The sequence below is a fragment of the Medicago sativa genome, chromosome 3 (genome assembly GCF_051527215.1).
Source record: "Medicago sativa cultivar Bolivia chromosome 3, Bolivia_mono, whole genome shotgun sequence".
Taxonomy (NCBI): domain Eukaryota; kingdom Viridiplantae; phylum Streptophyta; class Magnoliopsida; order Fabales; family Fabaceae; genus Medicago; species Medicago sativa.
Genome location: NC_140751.1, coordinates 50,158,581 through 50,177,539, shown reverse-complemented (window position 1 = coordinate 50,177,539; position 18,959 = coordinate 50,158,581). Strand labels below are relative to the sequence as shown.

The 18,959-nt window shown below is 33.5% G+C and overlaps 1 protein-coding gene across 3 annotated transcripts; it reads left to right on the top strand.

Annotated features, from left to right (window-relative positions):
- The first annotated feature begins 10,799 nt into the window (after positions 1–10,799).
- LOC146938014 (FHA domain-containing protein DDL-like) lies at positions 10,800–18,665 on the top strand. 3 transcript variants are annotated; one of them, XM_085752071.1, is made up of 10 exons: positions 10,800–11,275; positions 13,155–13,183; positions 14,718–14,784; positions 15,614–15,671; positions 15,771–15,863; positions 17,216–17,330; positions 17,437–17,484; positions 17,588–17,633; positions 17,760–17,830; positions 18,368–18,665. In XM_085752071.1, the coding sequence occupies exons 1-10, from the start codon at positions 10,868–10,870 to the stop codon at positions 18,411–18,413; spliced, it is 981 nt and encodes a 326-aa protein (XP_085608197.1). In that variant the 5' UTR covers positions 10,800–10,867; the 3' UTR covers positions 18,414–18,665. The 3 variants fall into 3 exon arrangements, with proteins under 3 accessions (XP_085608197.1, XP_085608196.1, XP_085608198.1); XM_085752070.1 differs by having other exon boundaries at positions 13,134–13,183; XM_085752072.1 differs by having other exon boundaries at positions 10,800–11,282.
- The last annotated feature ends 294 nt before the right edge of the window (positions 18,666–18,959 follow it).

Here is an 18,959-nt window from a genome sequence, read left to right as displayed (position 1 = left end):
TCAAAGATAAATAAATTACACTTTTTTTAAATAGGCTACGTGGCATATTACCTTCATACCTATTCAATTGTTTATTTCTTAGCCCCCTCTTTTTCAAAATGTAAATATATTATAAAAAAATCTGAAATGCAATAATTAATTCACTTTGACCACTATAAATTTTGTCCCTAAAATATATGGAAATTGGTTACAAAAGATAAGATATGGTTTGATTTAGATTTTATTTAAATCTAAGAAAAAAAATCTTAAATGCAATAATTAATTCACTTTGACCACTATAAATTTTATCCCTAAAATATATGGAAATTGGTTACAAAAGATAAGATATGGTTTGATTTAGATTTTATTTAAATCTATGGTCACTATTATAAGCAAAACTCCACTTTCTAGGTACATTGAATAATCAATGTATCTAGTCTTTATTATAGACCAGATACATTAATTATTCAATGTATCTAAAAAGTGAAGTTTTGCTTATAATAGTGACCGGAGGGAGTATACTATATATAAATAAAAGTATCCCTTTCAACACTTTTGAGTTGGATTTTTCTCTTCAAAAATATCCTTAATTTTCAATACAAATTAACAAATAGATAAGAATAAATTTAAATATTAAAATAAATGTAACAAATACGATATGAATATTTTTGTTTTGTTTTGTTTTGTTTTTTTCCTTTATCATTTATATATGCCTATGTTTATTACAAGTTTACTAAATTTTATTCTTGAGTATAAAATGTTCCTGGGAATAGAAAAAATTTCTCAAAGAAAATGGTGGAAATAAAGTTACCGTGGAGATGAGAATAAATTCATATTTTTTTTTTATCAAAGCAATAAAATATAAAAGACATGAGAGGCCTGAACCAATACAACAAAGACACATAGGAATAAATTCATATGTAGTTACCTATTATAATCCCTATTTTTATGGTTCCTATGAATATTATAAAGTTAACCAAACATATTTGTTCTAAATACCTTGTAATCAAATTCCCATCTTTATATTCCAAAAAATGTTATTCGCAGAAATAAATTTGATAAACTTGAAACAAACGCATCCTGTTTAATTGTTTAGAGTTTATTGTGTAAGATAAGAAAACGTGATTTCTCCTATGTTTCTAATTCTGTTTTAGAAACATTTCCTAACCATTGTTATAGTTCCTATTCATTGTTTGAAGCTCAAATATATCAAGTTAATTTTATTTTCCTTGACTATGAAGACCTATAATCATGCCAGATTCATCGATTTGTAAAGTATCGTTTCTGAAACAAGACCCTTTAATAAACTTGATTTTTTTTTTTAAGATGCTAAATGCAAAATATATTAAAAAGGTCCTATCAAGCACAAGATGTGCCCAACATGGTACAAAACAATGTGTCAAGATACAAAAATTGCATGGGAACCAAAATGCCAAAAAACCAAAATTACAAAGTGGTATACTCGATACAAAATGTTGGGTTAGAACACCAAGGGTGAAAATAAAAAATATAACCGGGTTTGAGAGTCTTCAACCACTGCTAAGAATCGAATGAAGCGTGATTCATTCAAATAACTTCTCCAAAGAAAGTTAGTTGTTACAAAAAGTTCTAGAATTGGGCTCTTTCCTAATGATACAACTACATGGCAACCATGTCACCTGAAAACAAGAGTAAATATCCTTCATGAACATATGCGTGCCACCAATTTGCAAAGCATGAATGTTAATATCACCTGGATGAACAGTATAAATCCGCAACCAATGAAGTACAAGATGCCAAATACTACCAGAGAAATCACACTCAAAGAGAGATGATTCAGCACCACTCCTCGGTGAATCAAGTTATCTTTTGTAGGAATCCACTTGTTAATAACTCTCCACACCAATAACAAGACTTTTGAGAGGCGCAGCCTTGTTCCAAATTATGTCTGAATTTATATCATTACTAAGCTTCTCATTATTAGTAAGTAACTAATAAACTCCTTTTACTAAGTAATCATCAACCAAATCATGTTTCTAAATCCATTTATCCATAATATTATCCTGCAAAAAAAAAATGATATCTAACAATGAAACACACCCTGCAACCTGCTCCTCCCATGCAAAAAGTCTCTTTCTATCCCTCCACCCTGACCCATCAATCCCCCAACCTAACCTCCTTGTTTCATCCACATTACTCAAAAAGCCAGCTAAATCTAGATCGCAAAAGATCTCAATCTAACCAAGGATCATTCCAAAAAGAGGTATTTTCACCATTATGAACTCTACGACCCATCCCTTCCTGGAACTAACTCACTGCAACACTTCCCATTTTGTCACTAATATCAAAAAGATACTTCCATGGAATATACGTATTTCAACCCTTTCTCTTGACCTGACCTCCCTCAACACCCTCAACCCCATACCTGGTCACCAACACTTTAAACCATAACTCTCCCTAGTCATATACAATCTCCAACACCACTTCTCCAACAATCTTTGACTAAAATTCCTAATCCTTTGAACTCTATAACCCTTTAAATTCCTTATCCCAATGAATCTAAAGAATTATGTGAGCTTCCTCAATGACATCAAAGATATCTTGCTTGATTTGGTTAATGTCCTAGGAAGGAATAATTTGAAATTCATTCCTTGTATAGAGAATTAACCAGCAGAGACACAGTTGTAGCTTGTATTATGCATAGACAATAGTGGAGTAGTGGTTGTACAATTGTATTATTGTCCTTTCTCTGAGCTCCTTCAGTGGATAAGCATCCAATGCCTTCTAATTCCTCTGAAATAGTCGTTGCTCCAGGCTTCCATTCCTTCTTCAAACTTGTGTCTTTAAATAACAGAAATAACTGACTCCAAGTTTAGACTTTGAAGGTCTTCAGACTCTGGCGACTTCAGACTCTGACTGTCAGCTTCTGATGTCTTCAGACTCTGACTTGCATCATAGCTTCCTTTTAAAATTCTTTTGCTCTCAATTGTCCTTCCAGAACCAATGCCTAGTTTTAAGACTTATAAATTTTAGTCTATGGTCCTGCACACTTGAACAAATATTAGCATATTCAATTGAAATTTTAATACATTGTTATCATCAAAACTTAAAGGTGGCAATGTTAAACACATTTTGTTCCAACATTCCTAAGTCTTCACAATTCTTCAGGTATTCTTGATTTGCCGATTTGCATGATTTCTTCGTGAATTTCTACAAAAAACCCCCTAAAATTGCTATGTTTCGGGAAAACTTGAATTACAGACTCAAATATAGAAAACATTACAAAAGTCCCGAAATCATAGGCAATTGTTCTGATACTCCTCCTTTTTGCTTCTAAAACCTACTGAAATAACTGAAAAACATGCTAAGAATAATAACGTAAGATGACCTGTCATCATCTACGAAATATGATACAGGAACCTTACTCTCTCATAGGTAATTGAAAAATAAATTAGGATTCCTAAATTGATATCTAAAGGCTCTAACTTAGTCTATGAATCTTAGAAGTTCATCACATACTCTCTCTTATCATAATAGTTATACAAACTAGCAACACTATGTCGTCAAACTTACCAAGAGGAAAAGAATAAAATTCAATATGTAACGTTTGAAAAAATTGTGTTTGCTCTATTTATAGGTTCAAGCACCAAGACTAGGTATGTCACACTCCCTAGGTCTAATGAGAGCACTAAGATTTTTGCATAAGAAAATTAAATAGAGTTTATAACATTACTAAGTTAAGGACTTGAATGAAAAGGATCTAACAAACAAATATAGGTTCATCTTAGAACCATACCCAGTTAGGATTTAGTTACTCACGGTAACTAAAGACAAAATTACAAAAGAATAAAACATACCCTAAAGGCTAAGGTTGAGAAGAGACTCCTCCGTTAAAGCTCTTAGTGTTTTCCTTACTCTTAAACTGCTTCGTTTTGAATGGATAATTGTGAATGAGAGGATTGTATTTATAGGTTGATTTCCAAGTGGGTTTGGACTGAAAAATTGGACTTTTTCCTCAACCCTGCATGAGAAAAACACAAAAAAAAATTGTTATTTCCCGGAGATGCACACGTCTTGCCGGTGGCTTTACATGCCACGCGTGTGGGCTTAAAAACAAATATTTTCCAGCACTTTATCCCAAAACAATATTATATTATATTATATTATAATAAAATCAATAAATTCAACATAGTTAAAGCAAAAAAAAACACAATTATGTCTACAACAATAGTTAATTGTTCCCAGGAACGGCTTGAAACTATCGTTCTATTTGTCATGTCCGATTCCAAAAAAAATGTAGAAACAGTTCAGCAATGTATACGGAATAGAAGATGCAATACATGTTTCTTGACGTCAAGTGAGTGTAGAAATTATTTAACAATCATTCATGATTTGAGACACTCTTTTTGCAAAAAAGAAAAAATGAAAATCATCTTTTGATACGGATGGTATATGGTAGTGGGGTGTTGAGTAATGGGGTACAAAAATCGAATTAACTATCCTCCATTTACTCAATTTTAATGTACAAATGTTTGACACACGAAAAAAGCAAATCCGATGGATGAGATTAAAGTGTTAAAATAGACATTGATTCATCATATTACTCTATATCTCAATCATTGATGAACATTATGACCAATCTATCATCTCTCTATCATCATCTTATTTGCTTCCTATCCCTCGTTCTTTTGTCGTTGTAGCCTCTATCCTAACAACGGAGAACTTCCTCCCTTCTCATCCATACACCGCCACACACAGTCCCATCTTGGCGTCGCATCATCATCCTGAATCTGCTTCAAACATGATTTCAATGTAGAATACGATTTCAAATCGATTGTAGTAAATATTGGATTTTGCAGTCGTTTTCTGTTTTGAATTGGTTCACCAAAAATTGATTTTAGTGTTGTTTTGGTTTACAAGTAATGGTTGTACAAATTGTATTATGGGTTCTAATTTTCGAAGAACTCTAACACATTCTCGATATCAATTTCTGAACCTTTTGAACGAAGAGACAAAGGAGAGTTGGCAAGTTCAGGCTCAGGGGGAATAAAGAGACAAAAGAGAAGGTTGAAACATGTGTCTAGATGAATTGAAAGATAAATTGGTAAACAACCATTTTGATCCCTGACTTAGGAGAAAATACAAAAAAGTCCCTGACTCCAAACTTCATTAGCCATTTTGGTCCCCGACGTTAGATTTGACCGTTAACTCTACAAAAAAGTTGAGTTGTCATTTTTCGGGAGACATGTAAGCTATGAGGTGGCACCATGGACCAAAATAAAAGAACACACTTCATTTCTTCCAACATTACCATTCATCTCATCTTTCTCAATTTCACCCAGAAAAACCCAAAAAATTAAAAAGAGTCACATTCATCAATATGATAACATATAGGCTTATTTGATCCATTGGTCCCCTAAATAATTTCAAGTTTTTATTTTGGTCCCACAATTAATAAAACTCACGTTTTAGTCCCTCACTTTTTCCTCCGTTTTCCAAATAAATCTCTGGTGGTTAAGTTTAACCTCAAATAAACCTTATTAATTTTTCCAATTTTAACCCTTCGATCTTTTTTTAAGAAAGAGGATCGTTGGATCATGCAAGTCTACTGTATATTCCCGTGAACCATCTGATGTGCGGATTAGGCAAGCGTACCAAATTGTTTACCAAGTAATAAAGTGATAAGTAGAGTATCGTATCCACAAGGATTGTTCAAAAAGTTAGGATTTTTCGAATCCCCCCTGCATATATTGTTGGATATTAAGTAACATTAATGTCGCGTTTATTTATCTTAGGTAGACTGTACAAGTGATGAGGTCGTTGGGACGTTACTAACCTACTTTGGTCTATCCCTCCGATTACTAACTGCACCTGCTAATCACACGGTGATCCTTACGTGCGGGGTCTTGCTAATTCAAAGGTAATTGAAACATAAATTTAAATTGTCTTTCCAGTGTTTCCCAAGGCAATGAAGGCCAAGGTTCTCTTAGGTCTTCCCATCTATGAATCTTAGGACACTCATACCACACTCTCTACGCTTTCTTAGTAGTTCTACAAATGGGCAGCCCTAATCTACGTCTACCTTACTAAGGGTTTCAAGAGAATGGTTCTATTAAGTTAGTACTTATTTCCTTCAGGTAGGCACTTGTTTCCCTAATTACTAACGGTTAATTCCTATGTTCAGTGGGGCACCACCCAGTCTTAATAGTTTGTAGCCACTAAACACCTACGTCTAGGGTCAACAATTCTTATGGTATCTTTGGTTAATTAATAATTACTTACTTCCTAAATAGATAGTTATCAGTAAAAGGATATAAATATCAAGATATAAGCATCCAGTTAGTGATAAGAATATTAGACCATGTGACAACCTAAGTACCTAATCTAGGGTTGCACCTCTCACATAAATAAATTATATCCTAGAAAAACTTAATAGTGAACAAAAGAATAAATAAAATATAAACGACATTAAATTAAATAAATATCCAACAAAAATATACAAAGGTTCATCTTACAACTCTAACCTAAAAAGATTTAGTTACACATGGTAACTAAAAATAAATTACTAAAGATAAAAATATACCCTAGAAAATCAAGGAGAAGACAGAAACTCTCTCGAAGCTCCAAAGTTGCATTCCTCTTGAACTGCCACAATTTTGAACGAGAAATCCTGAATGAGGAAGGCTTGTATTTATAATGAGAATTTCTACCTGGGTTTGGGCTAAAAGTGCGAGATTTACCCAAAATAAAAGCAGAAAAAGACGCTTGTGCCCCACATTTTGATATTCACAAGGCATATTGCTAGTGTGCCTAGCGCATAGAGAGAGAGAGAGAGAGAGAGAGAGAGAGAGAGAGAGAGAGAGAGCAAAACCATGCCCTAGGCGCATGGATGCCTCTCCACGTGCTAGGCACATGATTTATGTGCTAGGCGCATGATATCTCTTCCTCGGCCCAAATTCACCGATTTACCGTCGTTTTAGGTCTTCGTCTTCAAATAACTTGACTCAGGAGTTAGGAACATAATTCCTCCCATTTGTAAGTCTTATGAAGACTCTTGAATCTTCATTCTTTGATTCCTTGAATCTTCACAATTCTTCGGATGTTCTTGATTTGCTGATTTGCATGATTTCTTCGTGAATTACTTCAAAAAAAAACCCCTAAAATTGCTATGTTTCGGGAAAACTAGAAATACATACTCAAATATAGAAAACATTACAAAAATCCCGAAATCATAGGCAATTGTTCTAATACTCCTTCTTTTTGCTGCTAAAACCTACTGAAAACAACTGAATAACATGCTAAGAATAATGTAAGATGACCTGTCATCACCATCAACACTTAATTTTTTTTTCAATTTCTTCATCTTCTTCCCTCAACTCATTCATCATCTTCATATTATCTTCAACAACATTCATGAAAATGAAAACTTCATTTCTTTTTCAATTTGAACATTTTTAATTTCAAGAGACCTTAGGTGTCCATCTATTTCCCTCTAAAAATACGTTCCAGCACCAACCTTAGGTGTGAAGTAAATAAAATAGTCACAAGGAAGAGGGGTTTGAATTGTGACCCTTTAAAAATTAAACCTGTAACTTTAAAATTATTCTCAAGTTGTAAACTTGGAATGGTTAAGTTAACAGACAGACTTCAGAAGTTCTGAAGTGTTAGTGTAAAAACAGTTTAAATAATTAAATGTGTTTGTGTGTGCTGTGTTTACTGAATGTATAGAATAAAGAGAAGAGAAGAACACACAAAATTTATAGTGGTTCACCCAATGTGGGTTAATCCACTCCTCACATTCTTGTGAGATTTTCCATTATGATGCTTGAGATAACTTCTCAAATCCTGCACCTTACAATCTTGTTCACCTGAACAATTACAAAAACTGTATTCTCTAAGCCTCAGTAGACTTACACCTTTCTTGCTAAGTTACCCACTTAGACTTTACACCTTTTTGGTCAAACTAACACTTTAGTACCCCTAAAGTTAGACGAGACTTTACAATTTGTTTGTGAGTTTGAATGATTGAAATCAGACAAGAGAAGAATGGAGAGATATATTTATCTTTAAAAAGATAAGAGAAATATTGATGCACAAGTTTAAAGACTTCTTGGAATCTTTATGAGATCAATGTTTTTGATAAAGCTTCAAACACTCTTATGTTGTTTTCTTGTATGCTTTGCAAAGGTGTGTGTAATGTGGAGCCTTCCACTTCTATTTATAGAGTGTTTTGACCTCTTGTAGCCGTTGGAGTGTGACTAATAGTCTTGTGCCACGTGTCCTAGGACCCACCAACTTTTACTTGAAATTCTGGGCAAACTGAAATACTTCAGAATGTTGTTGTGTTTTTTTAGAATACTTCAGAATGTTGTTGTGTTCATCATGATCTTCATCTGGGTTCATGTGGATGAACGGTCAGATATATTTATGGGTTTTACCATATGAATATCACATGAATTTCCGGGTTGTACTATGAAGATTGTTCTTGTACGACTTTAGAATGTTCCTGGGTCAGATCTTCTTTGAAATTTGTCTTGGAATCTATGCAGGATGTCATAAAGTGGAACTGTCACTTCAAGTCCATGCTTTAGGGGATTTGGTTAGCTTTGTACAGTACCAACTCCCTTATGTGTCGAAATCTTGTTGAATCAGATTAGATTTTGCTTATAGATTTGCTTTTTACTTTCCAACCACTGTATTGTTCATGTCAGAAAAGCATGGAGCAGGATCGAACTTTCTGAACTCTAGGGACTTCAGAATGTTCCTTTTGTTTCACTTAGGATGATTCGTAAGACTCCCATTTGATGTAAACAAATCCTAATAGTGAAACATCAATGAAGTGTAGTATGAAAAACATCTAGGATGATATTCTTAATGGAATATTCCTAATGTTTTGTACTTTAAATGTTCATAGTCTTGAATGAACATTGAAGATGCCCTTTTTGACTTTAATCAAATGAATGCCTCTATTCCTTGATTGATCTTAGTCGATATACTTTATTGGGATTTTATTTATGTCACGTGAACCTTGCATGTTCTTCATTTGGTTCATGAATTTATGGGATTGGTTCTTGATGTTCATCAGAACAACTTTTTGAACTCTGTCCAACCTTCTGAACTCATTTTAACTTTCTGAACTCTAATTGGGTTCTCAAGTCTTTAAGTCCTTTGATTTCTTGAATCTTTGTATGAATTAAACTTTGTTCATGTCTTAGTTAAACACTCAAGAGCACAAGTTAAATACCAAGAAATTAATCAAAGTCCATTAATTCCTTAATCATCAAGGTTTGTTATCTTTAAAATTAATTAGGGATTTTGCCTCAACAAGGGGTCACATCAATATTCGAGAGAGAAAAAAATGCCATTTCAAACAAGCATCAGCTTTCTGATAAACGTTCCAGCACCAACCAAGAATCATCAACCTAGTAAAACTGCAACACCTCAAGCTTCACCTTCCTATGCTTATACTTATGCTTAATCTTCGTTGGCTTTGTGTAAGTCTTCTTCGCACCATACAAAACTATTTTTTCCTCTTCATTTTTTTTATCTTTTGATTCTTTCAAAATAAACCTTCACTCGAAATCACAAATCGATGTTCCAAACATGATTCACCTTATATAAACCCTTACATCGATTGATGCCTATTTTCATATCTGAATGGTAACTCGGAATTCCGCTTGTTTTTCAGTTCGATTTGCGTTTTTGGTTTACTTTCGTTTTTGGTCTCTGCTTCCACCTCATAGCTTGCATGTCTCATAAATAATGTCAACTTAACTTTTTTGTGGAGTTAACAACCAAATCTAACGTTGGAGACCAAAGTGACTAACATGTTTTGGAGTGAGATTTTTTTGTTTTCACTATAGTCAAAGACCATCATGAGAGCGGTGTGCATATCCAAAGACAAAAAACAAATGAATGTTTACCCAAAGATAAATCCTTATATTTGACCATTTAATCCCAACCATTGAATTTGTTTCCACCATGTGTCAAACATCTCCATTGAAAAAGAGTAAGGGTTAGGGCATGTTTGTTATAGTTTTTTTAAAAATAGATTTTTGTAGTGTAATATGTTTTTGTTATAATTTTTCTAACAAATGAATTTTTAAGGAAAGCTTCAAAAGTAAAATTTGTTTGAAAAACTTGTCTTAAAATGTTATTCTAAGTATTTCATCATTTTTTTATAATTGTTTTTGTATACTAAAATTTTGAAAAAATTTCTTAAGGAAAAAAAAAACTATCTCAAATAGTTTTTCATAAAGATCATTTTTTATAATTGTTTTTGGATACTATTATTTTTACGTAAATTTCCAAAAAAAAAAAATTATATATTTTTTAATCTAAAACAAGTTGCACTTACTCTTCTAACCTTTCTTCTTTCCCATCTCACTATTTTTCTCCCATTCTATTTCTCCATCACTCGCGTGTGTGTTGTGAAGAAGAAAGTTGTTAATATGCAACATGGGTAATTATGTAAATTTACATGTCATAGAAAAACAAATGGGGAATTAGTGTCTTTAGTTCCTGAATGGAAAATGAGTAGTCACTTTAGTCCCTGAATACAGAGAAATTGTAAAACAGTCCCTGAATGTAGACTTTGTTGGTCAATTTCAAGGACTAAAGTGACTAATGGTGTCTATATTCAGGAACTAAATTGACTAACGAAGTCTGCATTCAGGGGTTAAATTGACTAACAGAGTCGGATTATTTTGTAATTTATATGCATTAAGGACTAAAGTGACGACTTATTTCCTATCGAGGGAATAAAGTGAATAATCTCCCAAAAACAAATTGTTTGATTCGATTTAGCTTTGCCCAATTTGTAGCTTTTGAGAAAACTCACGTTTGGGGCCAAATCCGCGTTTGAGAGACTTAGTGTCACTTAGCTCAATTGCAGACCACTTTAACAACCATGGGCCGTCATTCTCCATCCACTCGCCGTCACGGGAGCCACCGCAGCATCTCTCCTCCGCCGCGAGACAAGCGAAAACCTTCAACTCGTTCACCGGATTCTCCTCCTCCTTCTTCTCATCGCTCTCGTTCTCCTTCTCCACGAACCAAACGGTTAAAGAAAATTCAATCCGAACGAGAACCCAAACGTGAGCATGAGAGGAACCGTGACAGTAGCAGCAGAGGGAGGGATTCGGAGAGGGATGAAGTTGACCGGAAGGAGAGGAGGAGAGCGGAGAATGATGATGATGGTGGAAGAAACGGCAGATCATCTAGGTCGAAGCATGATAGGTCGCCGGAGCACCGTCACAATGGAAGGGGCACACATAGGTCTCAGTCGCCGCAGCGTCACTCAATGCCTCGTGATGAGGTGTCTGGTGATATCCAACCCTAGTTCAAATTATTGTTTCATTCTTTCTGTATTGTTACACTTGTTTTTTGTTGAAAATCGAAAATTTCATGCATTTTTTTTTATGCTGTTGATGGAATTGAAGAAGAAATAAATTTATGCTTTGCATACTTTTTGAGTGTTGGTAGTGACACTTACTAGGTTTTTTTTTGGGATCAACTGGTTTGAATTTTAGGTGTTATTAGAGGTTGATTGAATAGAGTTTTGAAAAGAATTAGAGAAATTTAAAGCTTATTTGGATGTATGAATATCTTAGAGGCTGATTGATACCAAGATTATTTTCCATACAGATGGTTTGTGATTGGTAGACTTTTCGGATGTTGTTGATTCAACTGCATCCTAATAGTGTTGATATCTTACTTCAGATGCATTTGAATATCTTAGAGAGTGTTCGATGACCTCCTCCTGATGGTGGCTATAAATGTTTTACGTTGCTACAAAATTCGAGTAAACAATAGTTGATTGTCAGTTATTTGAATGATAGTTTCTGCCTTAGTTGTGTGATTAATTGATTGAGATAGTGTCTCAAATCTATGTTAACACACCCGCAAGCGAGTGGCAATCGTCGCGGCAGCTTTTGAGCCGGTATGTCTCGGACCAGTTTGAGGAAAATGCGGCACTACACATCCGCGCAAGGAGACAAACTAAACGTTTAACTGTGTAAATTCTGAGAGATTTGATCTTGTTAGCTTGTACATGGACAACCTATTAGAAGTCACTATGCTTTTGAATAGGGACATTTACATGTTCTAGGGTCACAGAATTGGTTGCAGAGCCACCTGACATCGGCATTGAATTGAGATTTAGAGAAGCACTAAAGTTGAGCATGTGTAAAGAACGTAGAGTCTTTCCTTTAGGCGGTTTACACATGCGTAGAGAGGTCTTGTAGAACCCCTGTGTGTCAAGAGTACATTAAGTGCAGGCCCAGCCATTGGGGGTGCTGTGCCTCCAAAATATTGGGGCCTCAAAAAAAATTATGTCCCAACGACCCTAACACCACTTGGAGAAAAAACAAAAATCAGTAGAGCAGAGAGTATCACTTTTTTCTTCTGCTCTCTTCAACCCTAACACCACCACATGTCCACACCACACCAGAAATACAATCTGTGGCGCCCTCTCCCACCACCACTACTGCCGCGCACCGCCCCACAAGAGCAGAGAGCAACGAGCAAGCAGTTGTGATGCAAGTTTTTTTGTCTTGATGTTAATATCCATAGTTCCATGTTATTCAGTTTTTAAATTGTCTAGGATTTTGAACTTGTTTCCCTGTATCATCATTGTGAGTTGATTTTGACTCTAGATGTAGTAAAAGATATTAGAACTAGATAAAAAAATTGTTTCAAATTGAAAATCAGGATAAACGTTTTTTTTTTTTTTTGGTTACAAATCAGGATAAACGTTTGATGTCAAATTTCTTATTTTGCTATTCATTTTACATCTTGTTTTTATATACTTTCCTATTAATTTTTTATGACTTGATTATATACTTTCCTATTAATTTTTTAGGACTTGATTTTATACCTTGAAACCTTTTTCGTTGAGTTATTTCAGTTTTATATTGCCTTAGACATGATTGATATTGCTTTATCCAAAGAATAAGGATTTATTGTTATTGAATTTTCTTTTGGAGAAGTCTGTTTTGTCCTGCCTCCTCTTTGTGTGGTTCTTAAAAATTTGTTAATTAATTTTTCTTACTATTTGCGTTTAATATCCATTTTCCCTTATTTTCCCTTTTTGGAGAAGTCTGTTTTGTCCTGCCTCCTCTTTTGCTTCTGTGCATGTTCAGCTTTCATATTCCCTGGGATTGATGCTTATCTAGGTTGCTGTTGAATATTTGCAGGCAAAAAACTCAAGAGGAGATGAAATGATGTAAGCTGTTGTTTCAACTTTAAATTGCATATTCATGTTTTTCTCCTGTTTAGTTGTCAGTTTTAATTTTCTTTAAGAAGAATAAGAGTGCTATATTTTGTAGTAACATTTGTCTCTCAGCATTTTTGTGTCCATAATTGCATATGAGAAAAAAAGGAGGGTTGGTAGCTACTTTATGGCCTCATAAAATCATTGAAAATGAATCTAAATCTAAAATAATGTGTAAACTTGTTAAGCTGGTTCACTGCCCAATTGCAGTGACAGTGGGATAAAATTAACAGGAGATATACTTTACAGACGTGTGCAAAGATTAGATTTAAGATGTGTTACATGTGTAGAAGTATAGTTGAAGACTTGAGAGCGTGCAAAGATTAGATTTAAGATGTGTTACATGTGTAGAAGTATAGTTGAAGACTTGAGAGCCTGTCTTGGATTTATTGCTTTGGTGATCGGAATGGAATATACTAATATTATGTATAGCATATGATTTTAACTAGTTGAGTTATGGATTAAGAAAATGTATTTTTATGGTACACTTGTTTTTTAATGGAGCCTCAATATGTGTAGTTGACTACACCTAGTAGGACAAGACCTTGTTGGCTGTTAGTAGCATTTAGCTTAATAATGGCCAAAGACATTAGTTAGTGTATTATAAATGAAGACGTATGCTTTTAGAATTGGGTAGCATCAATTGAAGACCAAATGCTACTCAACCATTTAAATAGGTTGTAATTTGTAGACGTGTAATATGGAGATAGAGATGAAATCTTACTGTTAGAAAGAGTGAGTTAAGCTAATCAAAGAGAATAATATTAGTAGTTGAGCAAGTTATGTCACGAATTGAAATAATATCAGAGATATGATTTTGGAATGATTGATTGGAATATGCTATACATGAATGTAACTGAAAGATCTAGAAAGTGCAGAAGTTCATGATTAAGGTGGCTCTTATGTAGAATTCATACTATTATTAATGTTTGATAGAATATTTATCTTTGAGCTACCTCATGTATTTTATGTAACTTAGCCTTGATGTGATCATATCATTTGAGATTTGCTATGAGAACGTCAGAAATAAATTGTGATTGTAAGATCATAATTCTAATGGCCTTGAGCTTGAATATGCTACACAACTCCTTTATTTGGTGCAGATCTCACAACGAATATTTGTACTTGGAATAACATGCAAAGCTAAATATTAAATTATTAATTTCTATCGAAACTGAATGTAGAGGGTGACCTACTGTTTCTGTTTGCAAATGAGAAGAGATGAAGTCTCATTTGTTTAAGAGAAATGTTATGAGCAGACCTTTGTTGTGAAAATTGAGGAGATCAGCAATAAAGTTGAAATTGTTATAGTAATGGTAAAAAACTGAAAAGATATTAACTTGCCACTTTGCTTCAGATAATTTCTTATATCCCCTGCTACTTTTCTATATTTTCTTAAAAGTTTAAAACTGTGTTGTAGTTCACACATATGGATTATACTTAGCCGGTATAGTTTCTGATGACAACTTGGTTGCTGCTTTGTCAGGAATGAAGAGGATGATTCCTTAATGAAGATGAAGGCTGCTGAAGAGGCTCTGGAAGAAAAGCAAAAGGTAACAATGTTCCTTTTTTCATAGGATCTCAGTGCCAGTAATTAATAGAGTCCTCCGCATATGTATGTGCTTGTGAGGTAGGGGTCAAGCTCGCTGTCAGATAATTTAACCTGTGCATTTATTTTTCTAAGTATAACTTGTTTACTCCGATATTCCTAAGCTACATATTGTTCAACATCAGTCTTACCATAACCTTTGGAGGGTTCTACTGATAATTTGGCGAGTTAGATATTTTCACACGAACACCATATTCAGATGTCCCTTTTTGTTGCTCATTTAGATGCATATGAAAGAATCACATCTAACCAAGGTTACCAATGTGTGGTATAGATATTGTTTTTCTAAGCACTCAAACATGGATGCTTTGAACTATTTGCTTCAGCTTTTTCTTTCCTCATTGGTTACAATAATTTTGATTCTGGTTTTCTCTTCCTTTAAGGAAGCTAGAAGCTAGAGTGAGACATCCAGTCTCTAGATACTAGTATACACTGTCAAATTTGTTGGTGAGACTTCACTTCACCATTCAAAAAGAAAAAATGAAAGACAGTTTTTAAAAAGGAAACAAAATACAAATGAGGAGACTAATATTTCAAAAGTTTTATTGAAGTAGAAAACACTGAAACAACATTTATGGCTATGTTGATTGAGTACATAATAATATGTGTGCTCCGTGCTTAGTTTGACCATATTAACTATGCACTGCAAGTCCATGAAAAATAGAAAAATGTAATATGATTTGAAAAATTAAAAGCCAAGTATTGTTTTATTTTTTGTATAAAGGAGGATGTAGGTTCCTAATTGTTTTTCTTAAATACTCTATCATTTGCAGGTAAAACCTTCGTTTGAATTATCAGGACAACTTGCAGCTGAAACAAATCGAGTCAGAGGTGAGAGACTATTTGTTAACATGTAGAACTATCTATTTTGATCGGTTAATTGAGTTAACGTTTCATTCAATTGTTTCCTAAACAGTGTATATTTTTCAGGTATCACTGTGTTGTACAATGAACCACCAGAGGCTCGAAAACCTGATATTAAATGGAGGCTCTATGTTTTCAAGACTGGTGAAATGTTGAATGGTAAATCTTTATGGCTTCTACTTAAACTTTACGTATTCATGTTTTTTAATAATAATCACAATCCCCTTGCCCTGGCTGTATTTCCCTGTGTTGTACAGTAGAATTTTGTGTAACTGACTCCTGACCAATGTGATATTTAGAAGTAGTGTTACCACTATATATATATAGCGAGAGTATCAAATGTGAGGAGTGGTTATTATGAGAGGGTGAGAGCACTGAATAATAGCCATTAGATATAATCAAATGGTTCAAACAGTAGTATGCACACGCTTTCTTTTCATCTATCTTCACGCGTGTTTCCTTCACTTCATCTCTCTCAAGTTGCTCTCTGTCCATGTTCTAGACCTTGAAGCATGATTTTGATTTTGATTTTGATTTTAAAATTGAAAGAATAGAACGTAGTGATATCTAAAGACATCTCACATCAGGTTCATCCACAAAAAAAAAAAAAAGGGGAACTCATAGTTGTCTCTCTCCAACCTTTTCAAAACCTAGTTTACAAATTCTCACTTTGATTTCTTCAATTCCATTCAATTGAACTCTATATATTCTCAGATCTGTGAAAAAATCAAGGAAAACGAAAACTTAATTCGTACTTGTTCTTCTCACAGTAACAATCTCTTTGTATTAAATTCATGAAACCCATGTGGTCACAAAATCAACCCATTTTTCAATTCGATTCACGTGAGGTTAATCTGAAGAAAAAGAAGAAAAGTTGCAAATTGTAACCCAAATGGCCAGCAAGATGCAATCTCGAAGATGATCAGTTTGTGAATATGAACACTTGTATCCATGGGAGAGGGTCTGGAAGATGAGGATGAGTCGTCCGGTCCAGACTTTTGGAATGAAATTACGGAAAAGATCAAGTGTGTGTGTTTCTAAAATAAGAGTTTTAATTTAAGCCATTGATTTTGATCTAATGGTTGATAAAAGACCCTCTCATCTCTCACAATAAAAAGGCCTCTCACTTGATACACCCTCTATATATATATATATATATATATATATATATATATATTACCTTGCAATTCATTAGACGAGTTTCTAAAAGTTTAATACCAGAGCCAATAGCCATTTGGGTGAGTTAACTAGACAATATCTTATTCACCTCTACATTAAGTTGTATTTATGCTTTCTTGCTTGCTTGTGTACAATTTTCTTTATTGTCATAAATTTCAAATAGTTAATTTTATTCATACTTCCTTTCTTCAACTCTTACAGTTAAATTATTAAACTGAAAATCCTCTTCAACATTGATGGTTCTGAATAGAAATGCAAGTTTTTGTCTTCCAAAGATACTTATATGCTTTATATATCTGCATTTTGCTAAAATTAATGTATATGATTGACAGAGCCCCTATATATACATCGCCAAAGTTATTACCTTTTTGGAAGAGAAAGAAGGGTTGCTGATATCCCAACAGATCATCCATCTTGCAGCAAGCAACATGCTGTTATTCAATTCCGGTATTTCTCTAATTTAGCGACTCCATGGGGGTTTCTTTGTTTGTTGGTGTTTTAAGTTTTCACACTGATAAATTTTTGTAATTTATTAAATTTATTTTCTTATTAGGCAAGTTGAAAAGGAGCAACCTGATGGTATGATAGTAAAGCAAACAAGGTAATGACTGATTCTCTTTTTTTTTTTTTTTTCATGGTTTACTCAACATATACTGCCATATTTTCTGCATGTAAAACCCTAACATCTTTGTGATCTGCAATAGGCCTTACATAATGGACCTCGGAAGCACAAACAAAACATTCGTTAATGTGAGTGGTCATTGAATGTCTTTGATTAGTTTCTTCGTGATGTACATATGATGTGAATATGTGATAGCAAATAGTGAGTTGAAGATGGATCAGTATTATTGACTATCTGATACTTTGTTTTTGCAGGATAGTCCCATTGAACCTCAACGGTATTATGAACTTAGGGAGCAGGACACCATTAAATTTGGTAATAGTAGGTAAGTGACAAGTATATTAGTTGTTTTTCATAATGTTCAAACAATATATTTCTTGTTTGATTTTAAAATAATTTTAGGTAAAAATGTGAATATTTAACGATTTCCAATTCCATTTAGAAAAATTTCATTATATTATCGTTTTAATATATAATCTGAAGCATTTATTATTAAACCTAAGATGCTGTAGCAAAGTACTTAGATTGAGGAAAAGAGTTGATGTTATCAGGTCTGAAAGTTTATTGTCAGTAAAAAAATGGATTCTGTATATTGTTCAAAAATAAAAAAAGGATTTCGTATAGTAATTAATGGAAAAGGAGGGTCTTTGGGTGGAAAAGGAGAATCTATAGGAGGAGGAAAGGTGAAAGAAATATGAAAAAAAAATTGAATAATATTTGAATCCATGGAACTATATCTTGTTCTGGCCTACAGAAATGAGTTTACCATTCAAATGATGTACATGTAATGCAATGCTTATGCCCTGTTAACCAATATAAATGTATATTATTTATTGTGTAATCGTTTGTTTTCTAATTTCAGCCGAGAATATGTATTACTGCACGAGAACTCTGCTTCTGCTTCGTGATCAGCATTGACCTCTCCAAATCTGTACCATCCTGCTCATCAGAAGTAATCAAAATAACATTGTACCAGTAGTTTTTCTAATCAAGTCCAAGTTTTGTGTATTCCCTCTTTTCAGAAAGATTCTAGGTCAGTTTATTGACACAGATTAAATATTTATGCTAAGTTGTAAGCCAAATGAGAATGTCAGAGCCTTTGCTTAAGCGAAATGCCCCTTTGAAGAAGATATGGAAGGAAAGGGAAATATTTACTTCAACACTACAATTTTATTTTTTTGAACAAACGCTAGAATTTTTAAAAAAAAAAAAACATATTTTATGGTTATCGTCATTAATTTGGTAAGGTAAAGTGATACTATAGAAGTTAAAAATTGAATTAAAAAAGTTATATTTTGATTACTTCATTAACGTAGATGATTTTTTTTATCTATAATTTAGTGAGTGCTGTAATTTTTTTTTTCCAAAAAATGTTATGAAAGTTAATTTTGAAAATCTGAAATAAGTTGCCAAAAAATGTTATGAAAGTTAATTTTGAAAATCTGAAATAAGTT

What these genes read in the sequence shown, in the direction of transcription:
- LOC146938014 (XM_085752070.1), top strand. Translation starts at nt 10,868, where the DNA reads ATGGGCCGTCATTCTCCATCCACTCGCCGTCACGGGAGCCACCGCAGC. An exon ending in ACTCAATGCCTCGTGATGAG is followed by an intron (nt 11,276 to 13,133) that starts GTGTCTGGTGAT and finishes ATGCTTATCTAG; the next exon opens with GTTGCTGTTGAATATTTGCA. An exon ending in ATTAAATTTGGTAATAGTAG is followed by an intron (nt 17,831 to 18,367) that starts GTAAGTGACAAG and finishes TTCTAATTTCAG; the next exon opens with CCGAGAATATGTATTACTGC.